General features: G+C 39.4%; 2 protein-coding genes and 1 long non-coding RNA gene across 3 annotated transcripts; 2 read left to right on the top strand and 1 right to left on the bottom strand.

Moving 5' to 3' along the window:
- Positions 1 to 715: 715 nt before the first annotated feature.
- MRPL36 (mitochondrial ribosomal protein L36) lies at positions 716 to 1,502 on the bottom strand. The gene has a single exon (XM_027679612.1). It carries the CDS (start codon positions 1,474 to 1,476, stop codon positions 1,123 to 1,125), a length of 354 nt encoding a protein of 117 aa, XP_027535413.1. The 5' UTR covers positions 1,477 to 1,502; the 3' UTR covers positions 716 to 1,122.
- Positions 1,503 to 1,628: 126 nt separating this feature from the next.
- NDUFS6 (NADH:ubiquinone oxidoreductase subunit S6) lies at positions 1,629 to 8,497 on the top strand. Its single transcript, XM_027679601.1, has 4 exons — positions 1,629 to 1,799; positions 2,826 to 2,879; positions 6,403 to 6,525; positions 8,351 to 8,497. Exons 1-4 carry the CDS (start codon positions 1,650 to 1,652, stop codon positions 8,414 to 8,416), a joined length of 393 nt encoding a protein of 130 aa, XP_027535402.1. The 5' UTR covers positions 1,629 to 1,649; the 3' UTR covers positions 8,417 to 8,497.
- Positions 8,498 to 9,642: 1,145 nt separating this feature from the next.
- On the top strand, positions 9,643 to 25,288 carry LOC113965746. The gene is made up of 3 exons (XR_003533626.1): positions 9,643 to 10,930; positions 16,194 to 16,199; positions 25,278 to 25,288. It is a non-coding gene; the product is annotated as an uncharacterized LOC113965746 (long non-coding RNA).
- The last annotated feature ends 748 nt before the right edge of the window (positions 25,289 to 26,036 follow it).

Here is a 26,036-nt window from a genome sequence, read left to right as displayed (position 1 = left end):
TTTGCATTCAACATTATGCTTGCTTATGTGACCTCTGAGGCATTATTGCTCTTAGTTATTCTCTCCAACCTCTATTAGGAGAGAGTTGCTTCAAGTTACACATGAAAAAAAGAATACTTCTAAAGCCTAAAGCTTTGCAGAAGCTTAAAGCAAATTAAGTGGAATCTGAAATTGCTATTTTTACCTTCTTTGCTGTAGAGACCTGCACCGAATGGTTTACAATACCCACCCAAAAGGCAATGATTCCTAGGTATTGCCTTTTTATTTGTGTTATGGTTTGGGAAACTGTAGAATAGCAGGTACAGCAGAAACCGTCAGAGGACTTGTTTGAGGGAGGCTGTAAACACTTCTGAATACACTGTGAATGGTCAATATATCATTAAATTACTTAAGACAATAAAACTTTAAAAAGTGTTTATTACTGTATACTGACTAAAATACCACCATCTACCTTCAAAATCCAGTGATAAGCAGCAAGGGTTACTTACATTGGCATTACTTAAGCTACACAGGATTATGTCTGCTGTAACTCAACAGTTAAAAGAAATTTCTACCTCACCTATGAACCAAGGCAAAAGCTAGAACATTATCTTCCAATGGGACATATTTCATATCATCTGCTACTTAAGAGCCCATCTGAGTTTGAAATTATTGGTTCTGTTATCACAGTTTTCAACATTTCAGTTTTTTTTTTAAAGAAAAGAAAACTGTATATTGTAAGAATTGAGTTTATTTTTATTTTGCTTTAATTAAACAGAAATGCATCTCAGATTCCAATGATTCAGCTTCATCCTTACTAATTTAACAGCAAGGCGATTTTAAGTAAGGCTTCACGACTAAGATGACGAGAGTTGTGGCTTTCCATTTCAGTTCCCAGTATCCACGGTCTGAAGTTACAGCAAGGACCGTCCAGGACCTAACTCACTCTACATCCGGGTTAGGATGAAACATTGTCCCCCGCACCGTTTTGCGGTCCGTGTCTCCGGCAGTCGGCTCTCTGAAGCCAGGGGGCAGCCGGGTGGCAGCCCGCGGTCCGGGGGCAGGGACAGCGGGGGGGCTCCAGGCCTGGCCGGCGAACGCCGCGCTGGTTCCGTGCTCGCCGGGACGGTTCCGGGCCCGGTTCTACCCCTTGCGCTGCTTGTGCCGGGGGTTGGTCTTGCAGTACACGTAGAGCCGCCCGCGCCGCCGCACGATGTAGCAATCCTTGCAGCGCCTCTTCAGCACCGTCTTCGTCTTCAGCCCCGCCACCAGCGCCGGCAGCGGCGGCCCGGGCGGCGGGGGCACGGCCAGCAGCCCACGGGGGGCCCAGCACGACGTTTGGGCCCCGCTGCCCGCCGCCCGCCCCCACGGGGCCAGCGAGCAGAAGGGCGAGCGGCACAGCGAGCGCAGCGGGCCCGCGGAGGCGGCCCGGGCCAGGAGGGACAGCATGTTCCGTGCCCTGCGGGGACAGCGCGACGGTGAGGACACCCGCCCCATTACCCTCTCCCCTCCGCGGTGCAGGCGGACACCCACCCCACCCCGCTGCTCTCCCCGCACTCACCACCACCACGAGTCCGCCCCGCAGCCGGAAGCGCGCGCGGGGTCCGGGAGGGGCGGGGCCAGGGCCGCGCCCCGCCCGCCCACCCGGGACTCACGTGGCCGGCGCGAAGATGGCGGCGCCCGCCCCGACCTTCCGCTGGCTGGTTTCGCGGGGCCGCCCGCTGCTGTCCCGGCCCGGGGCGGCCACCGCCGCCGCTGCCGTTCGGCCCTACGGTGTGCGGGTCTCTGAGACCGGCGAGCTGGTGACGCACACGGGGCAGGTAAGCGCGCCGGGCCCGGTGCTGCTGCCCCTCCCCTGCCCGGGAAGGGCGGCGGGCGCGCCGCGGGGAAATAGCGCCGGGGCTGCGAGCAGCGCGCTGGCGTGCTGTGATGTAAAGGGGAGGCTTAGGTTGGACATTAGGAGGAATTCCTCAGGGAAAGGGTGATTAGACATTGGAATGAGCTGCCCAGGGAGGTGGTGGAGTCACTGTCCCTGGAGGTGTTTAAGGAAAGACTGGACTTGGTGCCACGGTCTGGTTGACGTGCTGGTGTTGGGTCAGTGGTTGGACTCGATGGTCTCAGAAGTCCTTTCCGACCTGTGATTGATTCTGTGTGATTCTCCGTTTAGTAGGCGCTGTGGAAATTAGTGTTCTTGGATGATACGTACGCAGGTCTCAGAAATAAAAAAAACCCAACCCTGTTAATTAGTACAGGGTCATTGGCAATTACCGGGCGTTCCGGTCTGAACCCAGCATTTGACCCAGCCGAGGAGCTGACAGGTGGGAGGTACCCTTGTGTCAGTGCTTTGTAGCTCCATTTTATCTCTTCTCTAATGGAGAAACTGAGCGTGCGATAGAGGGAGGCTCTTGTGTTGCCCTGTGGAAATGCGAGAGGGGCACGACTGGTGGATATAACGTGCGAAGGCTCTCACTGTGGTTAGCTAACGGAACATAAATAAATACAAAACTTGAATTTCCTAGTTTGGTTCGCTTTCTAGATGACAGTGAGAGATCAAGGAAAGGCATTCTGAGTAATAAATCTGTGTTCACCTTTATGATCAGAACTAAAGCTTCTGTTTACTGGCTTTCATGCCACACCCCCATACCAGCAGTTTCCTTTTCTTTTCTGCTTTATAACGTGGAATTTATTTTCTTGTGTGTGAGAAATGGAAACCACTTTTCCTTTATAAGATGATGATAATACTTGAAACCAAGGAAGCAGTTCAAACTGTTTATTCTGTAAACCTTTGTGTTCTTTGTTTATAGTTGTTGCTATTTAAATAAGATCAAGTTTATTTTATGTTCTAGGTTTACGATGAGAAGGATTATAGAAGAGTTAGATTTGTTGGACGACAAAAGGAGGTAACTCATTCTTCTTTTTCTTATGGAGGACGGGGTAGTTTGTGGGGTTTTTTCTTTGTACCTGATAGTGATATCCTCAACCTGATTGTCATTGAAACAAACCAAAAACCAAAAAATTGCCAAAATAACCAAGAACTAAGAAACCAACCAAACCCAAAAAACCCAGCCAAAATGAAACAAACTGGTTTGGATTTTGAGTTTCAGTGTTTGGGGTTTTTTTCACTACAATGAAAATTCTTTTTAAGACAGCTTATAATGTCTTCTGTCTACCTTCCTACTTTTGACAAACTTGGAAAACTCAAGACTTGCTCTACACCTGTTAAGTGCTTGTAGGCATTTGAGCATCTTAAACTTGGAACCGTTTTTGTTTAAAAAAACTTTTCGTATGTTTTTAGTGTTATTGATAAGTCCTTTAGCTCTGAGTTTTCTCAAATGATCAAGCAGTACAGCTTCATCAGGGATCTGCTGGCCTTTGGGAGAGAAATAGAGATTGTTTCATCTAAATTGTATTTCTCAATTTCTGAGCCTCTGATTAGTGCTTTAGTGTTAATGCTGTAAATGTTTATGTATAGTGGAGGCATTAAATATGAGGTGTGGTAGATTTTTAATGTAGTTGCATGTAATTATTTTCTTCTTAAATCAACCTGAACTAATTATACTGATTTCCAAGTTTTCATATTCTGTTCACCTCATTATGTCATGGATACAATTTAACTCATGCTGTGTGACAAAAATGGGGATTCTACATGTGAAATAATTAAATGAAAATGTCACTTAAAATGCTGAATTAGCTTACTTCTGGAAGGGTAGTTGGCAAAGGAGGTCTCTTCCAAGTGTACTGCCTGTTTCTGTGCTACTTCTGTAAGTTTGTAGGAAATGCTCCTTAAGCCTAATTCTCCACAGGGCAGGGTCCCTCTAATGTGTCTGGCCATCAGGTGATTTCAGACTGTGGTGTGGAACACCTAGGGTTTTCAGTTCAATCCAGTTCTTGCTTCTCCAGCAAAAGTCAAGCTTTAAGTCTGCTGAGCAAGGTTTAGTGCTAAGTTTTAATTGTGAAATTGGGACAAAATTGACACCTTAAATACTTAAAACAATCCTTATCTTTGCTTATTAATGGGATCTCTCTGTAGGGGCTTTGTCATTGTCCCAGTGTGTTTCAGCTGCTGGTATTAGGGTTTGACATCCGTGTCTGTAGTCTGAGCATTGTCTTGTTTCTGAAGCAAAAGCTCACCTGTGATGCTGGTGACTGTTCCTTCTCGTCACTTCTTCTGTTTGCCTTCAGTACGAACCAGGTGGTTGTGTCTGGCTTGTGATCGGCCCAGTCCAGCCACGGCAGCTTTCTCATCTGGGGACGTGGCCACTGGGCACCCCCAGTGAGGGGGTCTGTGCCTGTGCTGTGGTGCTTCAGGTGGCCAGGCCCAGGGGCACGGCCTACCATATGTGGTTATTGTCCCCTCAGTTCTGCCAGCCTAATTGTTTAGGAAACCCACATGTTTTAGCTGACATCATTGCTCTCTGTGCTGGATGTGCAGAACTGGGGGATTAGTGCTTTCTGGCAAGGACCTAAAGCAAGTAGCTTTGACAAAACCGAGCATGGAAACTGCTAAACTGCACCTGCTGGAGTCCAACTAGGTCATCCTGTCCTTCTATAACCCCTGCGGTAGCACAGGACCCAATTCAACACTGCCATCCTCACTTCGGCTTACCCTTTCTGTTGGGCTAGTGCAGCAGCTGAAGATGTGAGGAGAACTGACCTCAGTATTGGTCTGTTTTAAATACTCTCCTGCTTTCCCTCTAGATCTTTGGATTTGGGTCAAATCTAAGTTTGGTTTTATCTCTTTGGTCTCCTAGATCGTGTTCTGGCACAGGCAAGTAGGTGGAAAGAAGCAGCAATGGAATTGTCAAACTGGCACTGTGGCCAGGAAGAAAACTGCCCACTGAATTATGCATTGGGCAAGGCACATCTGGATGTGCTGAGGCAAACATCTCCTTCCTGCTAAGTACTGCTGTGCTTTAGTTGAAGGGACTTGATGTAACTGAAACCACTTTTTTCTTGTGTGTGTTTTCCCTGTGAATTCCTGGACTGTCTTTTGTTTAGTAGGCTGAACCACAAACAAATCAGCTATAGAGTGGTTTAGTTCTTGCTTTCCCCTCTCCTCACAAATACCTTTGTGGTTAAAAAATGTTGGCAGGAGTGGAGTTCTTGCTTCTGAGCTTGAAGCAAAGGGATATCGTGGTGCTATCTCCCTCCTTCTTTAGCATGAAATCAAAGATGCACATTTTTGAGCGTTATTAAAAGCAGCAGTAAAAGCCCTTGCAGTTTGGCAAAAATTACATATGACTTGTTGACACAGGCCCCAGGCAGCGAGGTTCTTGATGTTGTGAATTGCTTCAATACCAAAACTTAATTTTTTGTTAACTTTTTTCAACTATGATCTTCTTTTGGTAAAGATAAATTTGTTGTTGGCAAAAGTGACTTTTCCACGTGTGTACCAAAAATGCAGGTTTTGGGGAGACTTAATTGGAGACTTGGTAAAAGATACTATATAAGAATACCATTGTAGTTCTTAAGGATTCATATAATGGATGTGTAGCTACCTGTGTCCCAAGAATTTCATCCTCATTCAAATACCAGCATGTTTATGAGCCTTATACACAGACCAATGGATAGTGCCTTCTTTGGGTGTACATATTATTTGATATTCATGTGTGTATAACGTCGCCTTTGAAAAGGCTGTCCCCTCCTGGAGTATTTTTACCTGAGCTGTGGTAGTAGTTTTCTGCTCAGTGCTTACTTGGAGTCTATTGGAGTGCTGTAGTTCCTGCTGAGGCAAAAGTTGCCAGCCTGTCCAGAGATGGATATGTTCGCCAGGCCATGCTGGTGTCCTCTAGGAAAAAGCCCTACTTGTCAGTGGTGTGCATATTCAGGAAGTGAATATGATGAATTTACAGAGTGGCGTAGTGACATTTAGAGGCTTTTCTTTTTTCTAATGATGAACAATTTGTCTTTCTGACTTGTTTTAATGCACCCCATTCAGGTTTTTGTGAGATTCCTGTGTGTGATAAAATAAAGTGTGCGGTTAGAGACTCTAAATTACTGGCAATTGTTTTATCTCATGCCTGACCTTATTTGTCTCACTATTATTTTTGAGTTTATCAGCAGTGGTTCTTTTGCAGTTTTATCATGTAGTCACTAAAGCAGAATACAGAGGCAGTGTTTGTTAAATATCTTCTGTTCTTGTCTGCTTGTTCCTGCTCACCTCTCTGCTGAATCTGCTTGGGTCACGTAAACCCAAGCACTGATGCGGCCTGTCTTATCAGGGGAAGGGGATTACTATTTTAGAGTTTAGCATGTAGTTCATTGATCTGGCTTATGGCACAGAGTTGGTGGAGAAGATGGGAGAAAGCCCGTGCAGTAACTTCTCACAGTGGCTGTAGTGGAACTGCTTGGGAGGCAGCAAATAGCAATTGCTTTCTGTTTGAGTGGGGAAGCTATCTGAAAGTTTCCCTCTTTTTCTTACAGGTGAACAAGAACTTTGCAATTGATTTGATAGCAGAGCAGCCTGTGAGTGAAGTTGAAAGCAGAGTGATATCATGTGATGGTGGTGGTGGAGCTTTGGGACATCCTAAAGTATACATCAACTTGGTAATATCGTTATTCTACCTATAGCATATTTTGCTTGTAAATTGTTTGTAAGATTATCTACTTTTTGTCATGTTAGTTTAACCAAGTAAAAGTTTAACCAAGTAAAAGGAGTAACCACTTGAAGTGCTCATTTTATTTGTTGCCTAATATAAAATAGGAAGAATTAGAAGGCTCTTATTTGAAGTCACAGAAATTTCTTTTTGAAATTTTGGTTAATAGGACAATATTTTTTAAAAAAAGAAATTAGGTGAAGTAGTAAGAACAAGCAGTGCCTTGAGACCAAAGAAAAATATTCTTGCTGTGTTTTGAGATTCTAATTATTTAAATGCCACCATGTAGACTGACAATGCATTTGCAGTATTCTTAGGAATATGCAGTTTATTTTGAATTTTGAGAGTTTAAGGGGAAAAAAAGAGAAAACCAACCAAATAAACTCCTCTTTCAGCCTTTGGGAATCTTGGTAGTTTTGAAGGTTGAATGTTTCAATCATAGACAGAGAGTCAATGAAAAATAATTGTTGTATTATCCTCCTATTGACTGTAGTGATTATTTCCAGTGTATTCTTGTTCTAGAGAGTAAAAATATTGAGGCTACTGTTATATGACCTTAGTGGAATCAGCAATGATGACCTGTTTCTTAAGTACTGTTCTCAGGCAGACCCTGATTGCAGATGTCTTAAAATCTCTGCTTGCTTTGACATTTGCTTATTGCCCAAAAGAGTGATAGGGGAGAGCTGGTGTCCTTTAGTGTTGTTGTGACTCGTAACTATAACCACAAGCAATTCTATTTTGAAAAAAGAACTTTGTAATCATTCATTTGACATTATTCAAAGTCAAATGCTGGGAGGTTCTGATTCATAACACTTAGGAAGATTCAGCCTTAACTTGTGAAATGTTCTCCTGCCTTAACTTGTGTATTACACTAATGTTGAGTTGCATTTATGTTGATTTGTTTGACCTGTACCACACTTCTTGAAGAATGCTTTAGTTTGTTGTGAATTTTGAGGTCTTTTTTGTGTTAATAATCAAATTACAAAATGTCTGATTTAGATCTTGAAAGCTAAAGTCTGCAAACAGAGAGAATGGTATTAGATCAGCTTGTTTCCCCTACTCCTAGGGGAATTTCCTACTGAAATCTAGGCTTTTGAGCATGGAGGGTAGTTTGGATTATTGGCTTTGAATCTTCTAATAAGTAATAATAATGAATCTTGTAATTGACTGCAAGTAGTTATGTTGCTAAATAACAGAAGATTCCTGAGTATTTAACTGTCTTGTATTGTATCTTTTGTAGAAAATAATAAAATTTTATACAGCAGTAACTACTCCTTTTCTCTAAAATATTTTCTTTCAGCATTTCTCATGGATTCCTACTGAAATTTCCTCCTTCCTGTAGCGAACAATAACTCTATTACTGACCAAAATTCCTGTCTTGGAAATGCCAAATCCTATTCTGTATTAAAATAATTATAAAGTTATCTTTTCAAAACATTGAAACAGATATAACTGAACTAGCTTAAGGTGTCCAGTTTGGAAAGAGAATCCTTTATTGCTGAAGAGGTATCACTTGGCTTGACTTCGAAATTATATTGTCAAAATTAGGCCTGGTAGTTGAAAGTGTGGCAGAAGGGGAGCTGCATAGGATATAGAAATAAAGCATGAACCTCATACCATCATTTTTTCTTCCAGTGTTTCAAATAAGATTAAACTCAGTACTTCAGCTATACTGATCAGTTTTAAGATAGCACAAATAAATAAAAGAAAAATTGTAATTTCTAAAAGTTTTATAAAGTGAAAATAGCAGCTGTTTTATTTTTATATTTTTGCAGGACAAAGATACAAAGACCGGAACATGTGGCTACTGTGGACTTCAGTTTAAACAGAAACATCACTGAAAGATTATCCCTGCATGATTGCCGATTTCTGTTCAGATGTTAATGTTCAACTATAAATAAACAATATATTTAGAAAGCCAAGATTAGCATTTGTGTTTATCTTAGCTATGGAAAGTCCAGTCTGTACCTTTTTAAAACCCAGGCTTGTCAAGTATTCCAGAACTGAATGGTATTACAGTATCTGCTTTGTACTTAATTTGGTCTTTGTGTTTGGCAGACTTCTTGCAGGCTTGGAAGTGGTGTTTAGCTGCAGCATAGGTTTGGTTTGTACTGGGTAGATATGTATTCTTTGCAATAGTGAATTGGATGTAACCGTTTACTAGGTGATTAATTATCATAGGTGTTTGTCTTTTGGCATTGTGTGAACTGTAGTGGGTTGACCTTGGCTGGATGCCAGGCACCCACCAAAGCTTCTCTATCACTCCCCTCCACAAGTGGACAGGGGAGAGAAAATATAACCAAGAGTTCATGGTTCAAGATAAGGTTTGGGAGAGATCACTCACCAAATACCATCAAGGGCAAAACAGACTCGATTGGGGATATTAATTGAATTTATTGCTAACAAAATCAGAGCAGAATAATGAGAAGTAAAATAAATCTTGAAAACACCTTTTCCCCCACCCCTCCCTCCTTCCCAAGCTCTATGTCCTCCTCCATTGTGGCACAGGGAGATGGGGAATTGGGCTGTGGTCAGTTCATCAAAGGTTATTCCTGGCACTGCTCAGGGAGAAGAGTCCCCTGCTTCAGCGTGGGGTGCCTCCCATGGGAGACAGTCCTCCATGAACTTCTCCAGTGTGAGTCTATCCTACAGGCAACAGTTCTCCATAAACAGCTTCAATGTGGGTCACTACCATGGGGTGCAGTCCTTCAGGCACAGGCTGCTCCAATGTGGGTCCCCCAGAGGGTCACAAGTCCCACCAGTAAACCTGCTCCAGTGTGGGCTCCTCTCTCCATGGGTCTGGAGGTCTCTGCCAGGACCTTGCTCCAGCATGGGTTTCCCATGGGTTCACAGCCCTCTCTCAGGCATCCACCTGCTCTGGCGTGGGTCTCCTCCACAGGCTGCAAGTGGATCTCTGCACCCCTGTACACCTCCATGGGTACGGCTGCCTCACCATGGTCTGCACCACAAGCTGCAGGGGAATCTCAGCTGTGGCACCTGGAGCACCTTCTCCCCTTCCTCCTCCACTGATCTTGATGTCTGCAGAGCTGTTCCTCTCAATCTGCTGTTTGGCCACAGTTACATCTGCACAATAACTTTTTTTTTCCCTTCTTAAATATGTTATCACAGAGGCACTACCACCATTTCTGATTCGTTCAGCCTTGGCTAGCAGCATATCCATCTTGGAGCTGGCTGGCATCGGCTCTATCAGACATGGAGGAAGCTTCTAGCAGCTTCTCACAGAAGCCACCCCTGTAGCCCCATCCTCTCTACCAAAACCTGGCCATGCAAACCCAGTACAGTGACACTCTTTTAATTTGTTTGTGGCCTAGTAGCTATAGCTAGATTCACAAATGGAAGTGCAAAGATCCTATCTTCAGCATTACAACACGCACTCCTGGAAGCAAGATTGTCATCCCTGAATTAAATAGTTGCACTTGCTACTTGTTTAAAAGAAACCACCAGTGCCTAGAATGGTAATCAGTGTGAGCTGGAGAATTAGCAAAGCTGGCGCATGTGAAGGTGAGGACATAAGCATTTGCCCTTTAGCTGAGAGGATGAAGGTGTATCTGATTCTGCTTGGGATTTACACCCTTGCAACCTCTTTAGGAACTGGGTCTTGTCAAACTCAAAGTAGGCATTGGTCCATTACAGGTAGCAATTTATGCTCCTTTAATACAGATAAACTGACACTGAGAGCATCCACCTATGGGTAACACCACCCAGGCTGTGTAAGGCTGGTTGTGGGATATCATTTACCTACTTGCTTAATTTCACTTGGATAGTATTCCATCATGTAAACATGACTTTCAAACAAGGCCTCTACCTGAAGAGTCCAAGTTTTGTTTGGTCTTTGCTCCAGAGACCACTTTAATCTGTTGTGAGTAAATTACTTGTCTTTTAAATGCTGATGATGGAACATGGTCCCACATAGTAATTGTGGCTTGGCTAAAGTTTAACAGGCCAGGATTCTAAACATGCTGTTCATATCACTGTAGTTAAATTCGTGTGGTAGTATCAAGTTGAGGCATGTGGGCCTAAAGTTGTTTAACTTGCTTATGTCAATTTATAGATGAAGTTGAACCAATTCAGACTTAAAGCTTAAAGCAAGGTCTGAACTATTCTGTCTGTAGAAGTCATGTGTTTGGAGGCTATATTGCATGTGAGTAATTGCACGGACACCCTTCCTCTTTTTTCATTCACTCCACCTACAAGAGCTTAACCTCCCTTTCTGTCTCTTCCCCTTCTTCCTCCTTTCTTCTGTTTTTCACCTTTCCATTGCTGCTGATTTCAGTGATCATCTCTCTGGCCTTCAATTCGTACTTTGTAATGACCTAGATTTAGGAAGTAATAGAGTTATGCATTGTAATGCCTTGCTATGCAGTGTAGATTACTGAGCACTGACCTTTCTATAAGACCTGGGTCTGTTATGATGGTTATAATTTTGTGATGTTAGTGCAGTGGCTAAGTTAATGTCTGTTATATTTTGAGTAGCACCTGAGCATGTACAAAGATGGCAAAGGATCGTTCTATGAAACCCAGTAACTTGCATTCAGCCTATCTGACCTTATGCAAATTATCTGTCAACTGAGCATAAATATGATGTTATGAATGGTCTTCTGATATGTCCATCTCATGCTCTAAATATAAAATAATTACTTGGAGTAGCCTTGTCTGTTTTTAAGCATAAATCTGGTTGTATTTTAGTCTGGCTCTCTACCAGTTTATAGAACATCTTGGCTTGCAGAGTTCTCTCATGGTGCAGTCATCTCTGCAAAGAGACCTGAAACAAGTAATTTTATGTGGTCCTCTTCCTTGGATCTTTGATGTTCTTATGAATAATATATCTACTTGGATCATTGCTGCTCATAATAAATTAACAATGTTTAAATTGGCATGGCATCTGCTGAGGACCCAGACAAATCCCATCCCACTGGTCTGAACTATGGAATGCTGTTCTTGGATGTTCTCCCTAAAGTACTTGTGGTATGTGAAGCTGTTGACACCAGTGATACAAAGAAGGTCCAGTGATCTTCATAGGAAGACTTTAGATTTTGCTTCTTATAATTTTCTGTGGGCTAAGTTCATGTACCTACTTGGGAATAGCTGTTTATATGAAGTCTGGCACTTTCAGCTACACCATCCACATACCTATGGAAAAACCAACCTTGATTTGCAGGAAAAAGGAGTAGGTAAAAGCAGAAACCTTTATTGTTGTTACCACAAGCAGCTGCACATGGAAATGGATCTATGAGGACAGACTAACACATCAGTATCAAAGTAAGATAGACTAAACCAGATAAGTAGCAAAGCAGCATTACAGTTCTCAGGCCACAAATTCAGACTTGAAACCAGTGTGAAATAAAACTTTCAGACTTAGATTCTATCAGTCGCTGTTTTGTTCCTCATAGATAATTCATCCCAGGCTGAAACTATAGTCTCTTGGAGTACAAACCATAGTTCACACTCTGTCACTATGAAAATGTGAAGTATTCTACACTTATATGTAGACTGTCTTAAAAACTTTATCTTGCCTTTACCTAGTAAAACCAGATAGACTTTCTTCCCCTTACTGCTGCATACATTAAGCTTCATGAAAATCACTATGTGTTTATACTTCCAGAATAAATAAGGATCATCCATCCTTTCTCACATTACTTGTTAAGTCTGTCATCTGAGTAAAAAGTAACTAAAATGAATTCACAAGGCAAGTTCTGTTTGTTCACAACAGCACAAATCATTACTATGACTATGGCACAATATGCAAAGGCACCTTTTCTAAAACTTTTCAGTCGTATGGCGTCTGATTGTGCTCTGGAAGTTGATCTTATAACAGACTTCTCCAAATCAGGAAGTAGCATCTCTGAACTTCTTACTCTCTGACCTACCAGTAATACTTGCCCTTTTTAATTAATGGTCTTGGAAGTATCAGACAAAATACAGCATACTGTAAATAGCAATAGAAATGTTTGGTTCTGTAATATCCACGTTGTTGGCATTGTATAGTGTGTTCCCTGTCAGTGGTATACATTGTTTTGAGAGGCAATGCAATCTTTCCATGGTGGTTTCCAACTGTGTAATCTAAGTTTAAAGCCAGGAATCCTTGAGAAGCACATCTGACAAATTCAATCTTGCCAATGGAATATATAGATTGGGGGAAAATGACCCTGAATTCACCTTGTCATAAAATTTGTGGCACAAATTATCATGAGTTTTCCTCTCCAGGTCTCCATCAGGACTTGTGTAACTAGGGGAAAATGGCAGTTTCAGTTTTCATTATCGGAGGCAATACAGTAGACCAAAAAAAGTAGAATTACCTACATAACAGGTATTGTTGCTGTAAATGCCACTGTGATGCAGATGATCATCTTTTCACATGCTTTTATTTTTGTCAAGCACTGTCCAATTTTAACAGCAACAAGATATGCCTTGAAGACCTTGCATGCCCATGCCTTCAGTCCATGCTTTCCAGATCCCAAAGTATTTTCTGCTGACTAATTGCAGTGGAGGGGTTTAAATGGAACGTAATTATCAGTTTTTTCATGTACAAAGCAGCTCATGGAGCTCAGGTATGTTTGAGATATGGTGAATTTAACTAACATTACAGGAACTTATTTTCTACACATGGAAGTTAGGCAGTCATTATTGATTATTCCAGATTCACATTGCTATCCATCACCATCCCACAGTATTCAGGTGTCAAAAGTTGAACTGAGAAAGCAAATACTGCCATGTGAAAGAACAGATCATGGAATTGCTACAGAGGAACCAGGAATGTAATCTGTGCAATATGGGAAGGATGTGATGGAGCACTGGAAACATTGCCTTAAAAGCATCTCTCATTTATTTAAAGGGTCTGTTAGTGTCCCTTGGTGTGATACAAATGCTGTGAGAATATGCATCACGGCAGTTATCCATGCATATTCTGCTGAGACAACATCCTCCATAGGAAGTCTTCCCCATCAGCCTGCTGTGCACACATTTTTGTTGATGTACTGGCAACTGTATGCCAGGACAAATGCTATCAATGGCATTTTCTAGTGGAGATGTCATTTTAGTGAGCTCTAGAATTCAAGCAAAAAGGCAGTGTAAGCAGTGTGAATCCAGTCATGCAATGAAAATATATTTAAATAGCATGGAATTTATAAAACTAATTGCAGATTTGTAGGTGTTTTCCCACGTATTTTAAATGTTCAGCTTTGGATGTGTTTTATCCTCCACATTTTTTTAACTTTCCTCCTGTTTTCGTTCATGTCCTCTTCCATGTTTCTCCATTCCCTCTGCCCTCCCCACGCATTCCTTTATTAAGGACTAGGTTTTGACATAGCAATGGCTATCCTACAATAAAGCTGTCTTTTTGGGACAGTGCATAATGCTTATCTCCAGCTTCAGTAAAAGAGCACCTAACTCAAAACCCTGTTTCTTTCTGAAACTCTTACTTGGTCTAGAGCATAAGTTAAAGTGATCTACGTAGGCAGGCATTTGGCTAAATTTTCTCTTAATGTTGCATGGATTGAGAAATCTAGACTGCTTTTACTAGTCGTTAATTATTAAAACGGAATCCTTTTGTTTTGTACTAATTAAAAACATAGGAGAAAGATCTAAGGAAATTTGAGACTTTAGAGTTGCTATACTATATGGTAAAATAGTGCAGAAACTACTAATCACTTATTGGTTTTAATGGCAGGTTATTTCCATCTGTGTTAACTTTGTGTGAATATTGAAGTCACTGATTTAATTTGTAAGAATAACTTTCTAAGACTGGATTTTTTTTTCTCTATTAGGGATATAAAGAAGAGGGGGAAATTAGCATAGAAGCCTGGTGTAGTATATTTTCTTGGGACAGAATGGTTTGAGTTTGGTGTTTGGTTGGTTTCAGGGGTTTATTGTTGTTGGGGTTGGTTCTGTTTGCTTGTTGTTTTTTTCTTCTCCCAAAAGACATAATTAGGAACACATACATTAATTAAAGATTTTTCTGACCATATACATTCTTTTACTGAACTTTGATATGTGGAAGGAAAGAGTCAGTTTCAAGAAAATTTCGAGTAAATTGGATTTTGTTTCTAGGAAGGAATCATTGATTAAGGGAAAGAGAAAAGATGAATCTTTACCCTCCTCTTTAAATAGTCTGCAACTGGTAGCAGAGCTATGATTTAGTACCTAATTAGACTTAGGGAAGTATCTTAACCTTAAGATTAAGGAGATTACATTAAAAGATTACATCTTTTGGAGTGTGTTGTGCTCTATGGAAGCTTTCCCTTTTATGAAATATAAAACATGGTCCTTGGGCATCAGCTGCTGAAAGGAATTCTCAAATGTGTTTTAGATACTATAAATGGATTTACAAACAAATTGGGGTAACAGCAACTGTAACAAAAGTGCTCAAATGGTGCTATGAAACTATTATTAGCCCTAAGGATCTGTTCATTATCTGTAGTGAAAAAGGCAATGCTGTATTGGAGAATTCTGATGTGTACTGCAGATTCGGTGTTAACAGTCTGAAATCTTAACCTAACCTATTAATTTATGTCCTGAACTCTGACTTGAAATAGTAAAGATGGGGACTTTCTTTCAGTGCCTTTTGGTAAACAACTGTGAGATGTTGAGTTGGGTTGGGGTTTTTTGAGCGCTTTGCATGAGTAGTGAGACTGTACAAAAAATAACTTCTTAGTCAGCATATGAGTAAATAGGGAAAGCATATCAGGTAGGTGCTAAGGATAGACATCTTGATTAATAGAAAGTTGCTTTCAACTTTAAATTTTAAGAAAACAGAATGCCATTATCCCTTTTGTGTAATGAAGGCATACTGGAAGTACAGCACTGTTATTCAAGAATGGGATCTGCCTGACCTAATTGTTACCTGAGTGCCTGGATATAAAGGAGATTGGATATAGAAATAAAGATTGTCAGAGGGAAAAAGGTTTTCTTCCATAAACATATTCCACATTCCATGTGGCAAGGATTCCACTCCCAACAGATCATGTCCTTCTCTGAGGGTACAGGTGGAACGGGACCTGCTCCCAGTTCAGTTTGTTTCAACTCTGAAAAACAAGCTGAGTGACATGCAGAGGGGAGTGCAGGGACTGTGTGTGATTGTACCAGTGACTCATAACCATGAGGATCAGGAATGAGGCTATTGCCTGGCTACACGCAGGAGAGGTTTCTTACCTAATATTGTTAAATTATTAATTGATTTATAAACTTTCTTGACTTTATTTTGATTCCTGTTCCTTTTGCACAGGTATGTTTCTGGAGATTTAAAGTAATTGGATTCAGTGCCTATGAAGTGGATGTGGTAAAACCTAAGATTTTCAGATTTGGCAACTGAGTTTCCTAGATTTCTGGATCGGAGTTCAAGTTGGCTGTGTTTATACTTGAGGGGGATGTGTTGCTTGGTTTTTGGGAAGGAACAGTAAAGTATTTGAGCTGGATTTTTTTACTGCTAGCAGCCCTTGGCAGAAGGGTTGCTGACATTATCTGTACACATGCATCTTGCAATGTAATCCACAGTTCTTGTCTCCAGTGATGAACACTGGATGTCAAGCCAGAACACATGCTTGGGTTTATTTTTTTTGGCTTATGCTCCTCAGTGACCTTCCTATAACCAAATCAAAGAAGTATAGTGTAGGACGAAAGAATGGGACTAACGTTCAGCTGGGTATGCAATGATTTGTGGCTAGGGCTTTGGAGTTTGGAAACCCAAGTCCTATGGCTGAGAAGCAGCCCTGCAGGCCTGGTTCCTGAATCACAGCATCACCTACTGGTAGCATAGCCAGAAATAATGGTGATTTGTTTGTGTATAATAAAGCTGTGCCAGTAAAACGCTGTTCAACTTACTCGTAGAAGGCCTGAAAAAAAGGTCTGGAAAGTGAAATGGCTAATCTTCTACATCAGTTTGTTTGGGAGAGAGAAAGTTATTCTGAAGAATTACCAAAGGAGCACTTTAGACTGACTGGGCAACATCCTCCACCCCCACGAGCAACTGAAATGTGAAGTGTAGGTAGATGTAAAGTGTTGCATGTGAGCTTGGTTTCACCTATAACATTATGAATCTGAGCTATTATCAACTATTATCTGAGCTGGGTCAGGCAGGAGTGAGATTCTAGGATTATCATATTTCCATTAAAAAAAATCATCCTAAATCTCAGTAGCAGTCACAAAAATCAAGTCTATATTACAAATTTTTGTGAAAGGAATAGTGTGAGACAGAAAACATCTATGCTGCTGACTAATTTTTTGCCCACACCTTGTATTTTCCATACAGTTCTGATCCTCCTATTAAAAAAATGTTATATTAGAATGGGAAAAAGGTTAGAGAACAACAAACAAGATAAAGGTTTCTACAGAAGGAAGGACAGGTCAAGTAGTCTTGGACTCTCTTAGTCTGTTTAGGGTTATGATAGTGGTTTAAAAAGTCCTGAATATTAGGGAAAATGTGGATTGACTGTTTGAAAGGCCAAATCACTGATATTTGTAAAAGCCAGAAATTAATGATGAGCTGATACTTTTGGGGGTATTTGTTCAGGTTAAAAAAGAAAAGGGTTTTTTTCTTTGATTGTTTGTTTGTTTCTTTGTTTAAAAAAAGTGTATGTGCTTTATGGAAATTTTGCTGGTTGGTTTACAGCTAGGACTAAAAGAAGTCACGTGGGTTAAAAACTTATCCCCATGTTCAGTGGTCAACTAGTAGAGCTATAAAATTAAGTAATACATACATTGTAAACGATTGAAGGAAAATGAAAACAGAAGGGAAATAAGACCAATAGTAAGCATAACTAAGGCCAATATGAAGCACTGAATTACTTTAGAGTCAAGCAGATGTATTGGTCTAATGTGAGAGAGATGTGGTGAAATTGTTAAGTGATGTAAAAAGATAGGAAAATTAAAAGATGTATCTGTTATATTATGTAATTGTATAATAGGAAGTCGATGAAATAATTTCCAGTAATAGGCACTCAAGGGGTTGCTCTTTAATAGTGGTAAATTTAAACATTTTTAAATTGGCATGCCCAGATAATGAGTTTCAACATGGCTGTCCAATGAGCTTCCTGGATCATTAATGTTGATTTTTCTTGTAAGCTTTGAAATATTGGAAAAAGAGCACAAAAATGGCTAATGTGCCAACATTCAAAGAGGGTAAAAGGCATGACCTGGATAATTACATGTCTGTCAGCTTGACATCACTTCTGGGCAAAATAATAAGGGACCTAATTAATAATGAATTAAGGAAGTGTTGTATAATTAGTGCCAATCAACATGAGTTATAGGAAAGCCAGACCATGTCAAGCTAGCATGATGTATTTTTGATGAAATTAGAAGTAGTGGTCGATAAAGCTAAAAGTGTTAATGTAATATTCTCTGATTTCTGTGAAGATTAGAGTTACTAGTCCATATTTTGATTCAGAAAGTCTTGCGAAATTAAGCAGCAACACTTCACATATTTTATATGTATTAAAGGGTAGCTAATTCTTAGGTGTGAAAATGCCAGTGTAAAATGAGACTCACTGCTGAAAAGATGCATTCTTCTTGGACTCTTCATGGCATCCTTTCTCAGTCCTGTGGCACTTCTTATCAGTGTCCTATGTAATAGCTACTGATGGTTTGCTGAGGACTGAAAGATTGAGGCATTGTTAAGTAAGGTAGAGGATTCAGCAGTGATTCTATTCACTGTCACTTACCTAGCCAAGGCTGGCACAAAGCTAAATGTGTTTCAATGCAATGAACTGTACAGGAAAAATAAAATGCCGTCCATATTTATTGTAAAAAAAAATATTTCTGTGAAATGGTAACTATAACATCCTGAGTTGCAGTTTACTCTGTGTGAGTAGCAGCTTTAATAACTTCAGGTAACAGGAAATACTGACTCCTACATTTGACTGGGGGAGGTTATTGATCATCAGATCGATATGAGTTTCCAGTCCAATTCCATGTCTCAGATAAATTTTATGAACTTTGGAGAAATAAGTAGAGATGTATTCCACAGGCATATCTTTCTGAATTGGATATGAGTGTATTTGTTACTTGAATACTGTGTCCAGTTTGAGGTCTGTGGTTCTTTAATTAATATGGCTAAATTAGAGAAAGTTCAGAGACAGCCATGGCACTAATTACAAGAGTAGAAAACGTATTGTGTAGTGAAAGATCTAACAAGCTTCATCTTTGCACTTCCTCATAAATGAGGTTAAGGGATGACTTGGTCGGGGTCTACCAGTACAAATGCAGGGAACAAAACCTTGATAATGGGATCTTTAGTCTGGCTAAAAATCATGAGCTCTAGGGGCTGGAAGCTATAGACAAGCAGATTCAGAGCAGGGGAAAGGAGGCTTCACAGTGTGAGGGATTTACCAAGCATTGAAGTAAATTCTGCAGCATTCCTGACTCTATTTTTAAGGCTGGTACTTTCAAAAATGTGTATTAATTGAAACAAGACTGAAATCTGAAAACCATTATGGACTCTGTTACAAAGGTAATTATATCATTGCAGTGGTCCATTCTCAGTGTGTGAAATGGAATATGTATCAGGCCAGAGACAGTGTTCCATTGAACAATGGTGCTGTTAAAAATGCCTTCCAGACCTTTTTCTGAATAAGGCTCAGAAAGGACTTGAACTTTGTTTTCCCACAAAAAAATACTCTAGTAGTCTGAGTGATGAGGACTTGAACTCTGCTGTTGCAAAAGAATATTTGGCTCTGTAGCAATGTGAAAAAAGACCAAACCTCAAATCCTGACACTAATGATGATGAGGAATTGTCATCATCTGCTCAGTGTCTAACAAAGCCAGACAAACTAAAATTTTTTTAAAAATCAGTGCTTTGGGACACAGACAATTAGAGGACTTCAGATTTGTTCTCACTTTCTCATTTAAGAGAACATATGTGAAATCTGCACTGCCTTTTGGGATGAAAGCATAAAAGGATTGTTTCCATTCAAACTGAAGTCCCAGCTTCCAAAGGTTACTCTAATTTTATTTTTGTCAGTATTGCTTTTGTGGTGCTCTTGATGCTGTACCAGATTCTGGAATGAAGAGGCTTGTACCTTTCTAAGCTTTGCTTACCCTCTTAAATGCCACTCCTTATGCCAGTGGTTTCTCGCATTTTCCACAGCTTTGATGAAGTAGCTAGCATTCAGCATCTCCTGTGTTGGGTAATAGCATATTTCTTAAGAACAGGAATAAAGTGTTTATTGTTTTATCATTAAATGTCCAATGTTTATGCCAATTAGCATAAATTAGAAATCAGATTCAGACATATTTGGGGACCCTAAGGCTATATTAGGGGAACTTGTACGTATCAGTAAAACATCTGTCTTTATTAATGCTAAGGGCAATTGCAAGGATTTTTAAAATCTATTAAAAAAAACCAAAACCCCCCAACAAAAGTCCAAATAAACAAAAAAATCCCATCCCTAACAATAATCTTTGATAGTAGTTACATTAAAGAAATACAAACCCCAGGAATATTCAAAAGAGAGAAAATATTTAATAAATTATGTCCAGTGTAATTGGAAAACAGCTGATACTTACATTAAACAATGGTGAATTATCTTTTATTTCAACAGTAAATGGAAAGGGTGTTAGGTATATACTCCCAGTAAAGACCTTTAGACCTGTGGGACTGGATAACACTGAAAACAATTGGCTAAAGAGCTTTCACTACCACCTATATGGACAGATCAAACCTGAAACACAGATAAGCCTCCAGAAAACTACAAGAAAGTAAATATGGCAATATTTAAAGATGTTGTTGATGACAACATCTTGCTGCTCATTCTGGCTGTTTTCTTCTCTGTTAAAAGAGTAATTAGTGTCTGTTATTTTACCCCCATCAAGGATTTTATATACTGTACCCTATAACCTTTGTTTTCTTTTGCTAAGATGCACAGAACAAGGTTTTATCTTTTGTGACTCAACACTCAGCAATTTTTCAGCACATTAAAATATTGTTAGCTACAGTGGATATGATAACTTAGCATTGAGCACAATGATGCTGCATGCAGAAATAAAATAGTGGGAAGGGAATCCCCTTTTTATGCAAGGGAACACATTCACCTGCTTGGATAGCATAGTGCTGGAAGCTTATGCAGACTTGGTTGTCCGCTATGCCCTCTAGATCCTTACTCATTGCATTTCCTAAGCTACAAATTTGTTCTGTATGCTAGTTCTGTTCCTGACTGTGTGACCCTGCACCTGATTGTTTGAAATTTCATTAAGCTTAGATGCGCTCAGATGAGTGGTTCAAATCACTTTGTAAGAAGTTCTCTCTGTTTTTTATACTCCTCTGCAAATATTTGCATAACCAGGCATGGTCTTGTATTTCTTTCTAATTCTGGATAACAGTTTTGCTTGGTGTCAGGCCTTGCCTAATGAGAAACATCCTTGTTTGAGAAGGATTTCCTCATTTGGAACAACTTTTTGTAATCTGCCACCTAGCTATTTCTAACTTAATCTAATCTTAGAAATATAACAATAGAGTAAAACTTTTCCTAACACACCCAAACATTTACTGGCCTTACATCTTTTACAATATGGATTTTTCCTAGTGTCCTCTGTTCTATAAATTTTGATTAATTTATGTAGAACATTTTCTGTATTCCCTATTTTTTACTGGTTTTAAGCTTTTATTTCAGTTGTTTTGGTATGATTGTATGCATCAATAGTTTATGTAGTTATTTGTGACTATGATCTGCTATTCCCTCTTAAAGCAGGCTGTTATCTAAGGTTGTTAACTCACTGAAAAGTGCTGAAAACTTCAGAATAATAGTAATTTTTTTCTGACGTTTTTTCTTTTTTGCGAATATTGGGATGGGTGTGTTGTTTGTGGTGGAGTGAGGAATACCCAAACCAGGAATTATTTATTTATTCAATTAATGAAAAGTAACCCCCCTCATTTTCCAGCTTGTGATTTAGTTTTTCAGTTCTCAAGTTCTACCTGAATACTTGGAAAATATGTTGCAAAGCAGAAGCATTTGGGGGAAAATAAGCCCCATTCCATTAGGAATTTTTTTCAACCTTTCATGTGTATTTTAAAAGGGTTTTATCAACAGTTCTAGTAACTTTTCTGTTTATTATTTAATAAACAAAAAAAATGGGTTTCTTGAGGTTACTACTGTTATTCACTTTATTTGGTGAAGTTGTTCACTTCCACATTTGAAGTTGCTGTTATGAACTCTGCAGCTTACTGTGTTGCTGTTGGAATAGGAAAAAAAAGTACTTGGAAGTAAAATGTGTGAATCAAGAAACCTGGTGTGCTGTGCTGTATCTATTCAAGTCAGAGAGGAATAAGCACATCAGACTTTCTGTCTTGAAATTGCTTCTGCTTCATCTAAGGTCAGAATTATGAATAACCTGACTTCTGATGACCTGTGTGGTCATAATCTATGAACTGTTTTCTTCTCCTTTCAGAAAGGATAGAAACCTTCATACTCCATACTCAAATTCTTCTGTTGCTCAAACAGATCATCCTACTAGCCAATGACAGTTCCTTGGCAGGTAGCTTATCAGTGTTTTAGGGAATTTCCATTTTGTTCTCCCAATTATTAATTTTATAGATGTCCCCTTTTTGAATTTTCACATAACCTGATAGAAGCGTAGTTGGAAGCTGAAAAGAAGCTGATATTATAAAATTGTTACAATCTGAATTCTTTTCTACATTTCTGTATTTCACCAAGTACATCTGCTTACTCACCTCCGCTTGGACCATTCCATACAATTACACATATGCAGGTAATATGCCATGGTTTGCCTTTCACCTCTCAAATTTATTTGTAATAACCCAGGGCTTTGTCTGTGGTTGGTGCCCTTGTTCTGGGTGAGTGAGCAGCACATTGGTTCAGGCATCACCAACGAAGCAGCCTGTCTGAAACCAGCCCTGCCCTCCTCTTTTCAGGGAGTCCAGGCCACCCCTTATTGGCACCTAACAGTGGCAGCCTGAGCTGGGACTAGACAAAACTAAAGCTGCTACACTTGCACATGCACATACACCAAAGGAGGACCTGGACTACAAGTCAATCACTTTATGCTGTAAAAATTCATCATCCCTCTGGGCTCACTGAACTCTCCTTTGAATTAACCCCATAATGATGACTTTTCTTTAAAATTCACAGAGATCCTTAAGCAAATTACTGCTAAATTTGAACCTATGCCCACAGTCAAGGGAAAATGGTGTGGGAACACATGCTGTGTAGAAATATTTTAGTCTAAAGCCTTCATGGGTTTTGGTAATGATAGACTAGTTAAGGTTCTGTATATCTGAACCTCTGAAGAAGTGACCATTTCTATGAGTCATATTTGTGGAGATAGGAAAAAAACCCATAATTTGTAGGAAATGCCCATTTTATTTCATTTTACCCTCTATCATCCGTAGATTATTCTGCTCTCCAGACCATCTGGAGAGGTGGAGGGGATTTTTCTGATCCATGAATCATCTAAAACAATGTAAGGAAGCATTAACTAGGATTCTAATCCATTTGGCATCTAACTGAGTGTCACAGTCTCAAAACTAACATCTGCTTTCTTCTTGCATGTTTTTTTCCTGAGGGCATGAATTTCTTCTGAGTTGATAGGATGATGGCAAAATGTGAGCAGAAGGATGGGCATGGCTGCTTTCTTACAGTAAGAGTTCTCTGTTGTGTAGGATGTGCGTAGTAACACAACGACTGACGGTGCAAACTTTCTAATAATGAGCACAGGCATCAGAGCTTTGGCTAAAAAAAAAGTATAGAATGAAATTCCTTTCTTCCTTTCCTTTATGACTACATGATATCATCTAAGAGGTAGAGCTGGAGTGTATGCAACAAAACCAAATTGGTCAGTATGGGACTATAAGCTTAGATTATTTCCTATTTGTCCCTACTTTTTACTTTCCGTACAGTCTTCACTGGGTCATAATCGTTGTATAAAGATTTCACTATATGGATCTTTAAAATATTTTTGCAAATAAATGGATAGCCTTTCATGCTGGTATATCTTAACTTAGTTACAAAGCAAACATGATGCTGTACTTACTTTATTATGAAAGGTGAGAGAACAGAACCTTACGTAATTCGAATAAAAATATGTATGTGTGTACTTGGCAGTTGGAAAATGTTGGTGGGGAAAGAAACCCATAATGATTTAATACTTCTTTTTGATGGCTTGCCAGTGAAGCCAAGGAAAGTCACATTGTCAGCTCATCACTCTGAACCCCATGGTACTATCTGAAGTGCTTCATGTATCATTCATTACAGCAGGTAGAGGGACAGTGAAATGTGGTTCACTTTAGCAGTAAAGTCCTTTAGGACTGTTTGGTTAAGTGACTTAATGGCTTATTCTTAATGTTCTTTTCTTTTATCTTGAGACCTTATAACTCAAAATGACCGAAAATAATTCAAATTCTTCTTGGCAGCAGGTCACCTGTGAAATATTTTCTGTCCAACTTTATTACTTTTGAATACAAAATGCCAAGAAAAACGTGTGCATGTCTGGGTATATGAAAAACTTACAAATATATGCATCTTCTATGTACATCTATGTCTCCTTTTTCTCATCTGTATACTTCTGTGGGCATTTACAATGGCAACGAAGAAAAAGTATTTTAAATCAGATAGTCTGTACCTCATTATAATCTGCTCCATCTTAAAAGCACTTTAGTCTTGACATAAGCCACTGATAAGTGACATAAAAGCAGAAACAAAGGGGAATTAGAAGCAGTGGGACTTAATGGGATAGGGAAAGATATAGCAAAGAAAAGATGAAAGCTAGTGAGTATTTGGGGAAAAGAGGGGAATTCAGAGGCAGAAAACTTTGGTCTAAATTTTTGTCTTTTTTTTTTTGTAATACAGAAAATATCTATACCTGTTACACAGAGGAATTTTTAGAAATCATTCAATTGCAGGTACAAATAGAAGAACTTGGAAACATTATTTAAAAATAAAATGCTGTCGGGACTTCTTAGAAGGATAATTGTATTATTTCTCCATACATCTTTTAAATTAAGTTATCAGAAAAAATAAATGAACAGTCAAAATGAAGATTTTATGTAAATAGAATTTGCCGAGGAAAAAAAATCCTTTCTTAGATATCTCTTTTGCACAGATATATAAAAAGTGGCAAGTTCAAGGGTAGTGGTGTCCTGGTCTGTGATCAAGGAAATCAGATTTAATAGTCCCTCTCTGTAAGACTGATTTAACTGTAAGTAGAGCAAAACAGATTAAATACAAATCTGACAAAAGGAAGTAAATCCAAGCAAAACATACATAAGGTGACAAATAGCAAATATCTGATAGGTAACTCTTTTCTGGCTTATGTTTTATGTTTAGCTAAGCAAAATGGAACCTATTTATTAGCATTTTGTGATCTACCTATTAAGCAGTGAATGGGAGAGGTACCAGGCAGCTGCTAGAGACAGAACAGGAGGTACTGCGACACTTTTCAAACTTGACCCAGAGCCTGACTATAAGACTGTTGTTCTCTTCTTGCACTCCTCTCCCTGAAGATATGAAACAGCCTCACAAGTACTAAAGGAACCCTCCTATTTACATTTAAAAAACCTGACCAAAATAAAAACACAATCAATTTTGGTTTGAAGTAGGTCCTCTTGGAGCCTATACATTTCTAACCTTCTATTTAAAAGCGATTAACTAATTTTGATATTAAAAACTTGAACAGAAAGTCTAACAGTGACTCCACAAATGAGTTGAAACATCCTTTTACCTTCTAATTTTTTTCAGTATAGCTATAGAACTGCTTCGGTCTACCTTTAATGGTCATTGTTTACCAAATCTCATTTTGTGTCTTACCTTTCTGGCTTTCTGATACTCTCCTCATGTGTTTATGCTGTTTGCTTTATATTAATTTTTCATTATGTATCCCTAACATTACTTCCTGTATAAATCCTTTCATGGGACAGATTGTTCATTGCAGATTTCAGGAGCTGGTGTACTAGTACCAAAATCTCTTACTGAGAGCTTCATACAATGTAGCCATGTCTGCTCAGGTAAAATATTTCTTGAAAACTTCTTCCAATGTTTTCTTATCCTTAAAGCATCTTTAAACCAGTATTTGTTCTAACCTTGCATTATAACTGCTCCTATGTAAGTTTACTTGGTTTAAGTGAAATAAAACGAAATGTATTGTCATGGCCTCTTATACACATGCACATCCAAAGATGTATCCTTTGAACAGACTGTGGGAACAGGTTTGTGGCACTGTAGTGATGTAGAATGTTAACATGGGGGAGGATTATTTTCTTATTTCTAGGAAAATTGGTGTGACAGGTGATTTCATTTTCTTGGCAGGCAGTTCCTTAGTTATTGTTGAGGCAGTCGCAGAATAATCTTGAATATTTGCTCTTCAGCCAGAGAAGAAAAAAAGGAAGTTGGGCAGAGCAGTCACATTCTCATACACTTCAGGCAAGAGAGATAAATGCCAAGAAAATGGTAAAGTACATAAAGTTAGGGCAGAGTACATAAAGTTAGCCCATAAGAATG

Source organism: Neopelma chrysocephalum, unplaced genomic scaffold, assembly GCF_003984885.1.
Source record: "Neopelma chrysocephalum unplaced genomic scaffold, ASM398488v2 Primary Assembly neopelma1_22b, whole genome shotgun sequence".
Lineage (NCBI taxonomy): Eukaryota > Metazoa > Chordata > Aves > Passeriformes > Pipridae > Neopelma > Neopelma chrysocephalum.
Note: the sequence above shows the minus strand (reverse complement) of the source record. Positions and strands in the feature narration are given on the sequence as shown.

Excerpts from the sequence above, each read along its gene's own strand:
- MRPL36 (XM_027679612.1), bottom strand. The coding sequence starts at position 1,476 with ATGGGGCGGGTGTCCTCACCGTCGCGCTGTCCCCGCAGGGCACGGAAC.
- NDUFS6 (XM_027679601.1), top strand. The coding sequence starts at position 1,650 with ATGGCGGCGCCCGCCCCGACCTTCCGCTGGCTGGTTTCGCGGGGCCGC. Across the intron at positions 1,800-2,825 it reads TGGTGACGCACACGGGGCAG|GTTTACGATGAGAAGGATTA; the intron begins GTAAGCGCGCCG and ends TTTATGTTCTAG. Across the intron at positions 2,880-6,402 it reads TTGTTGGACGACAAAAGGAG|GTGAACAAGAACTTTGCAAT; the intron begins GTAACTCATTCT and ends TTTTTCTTACAG.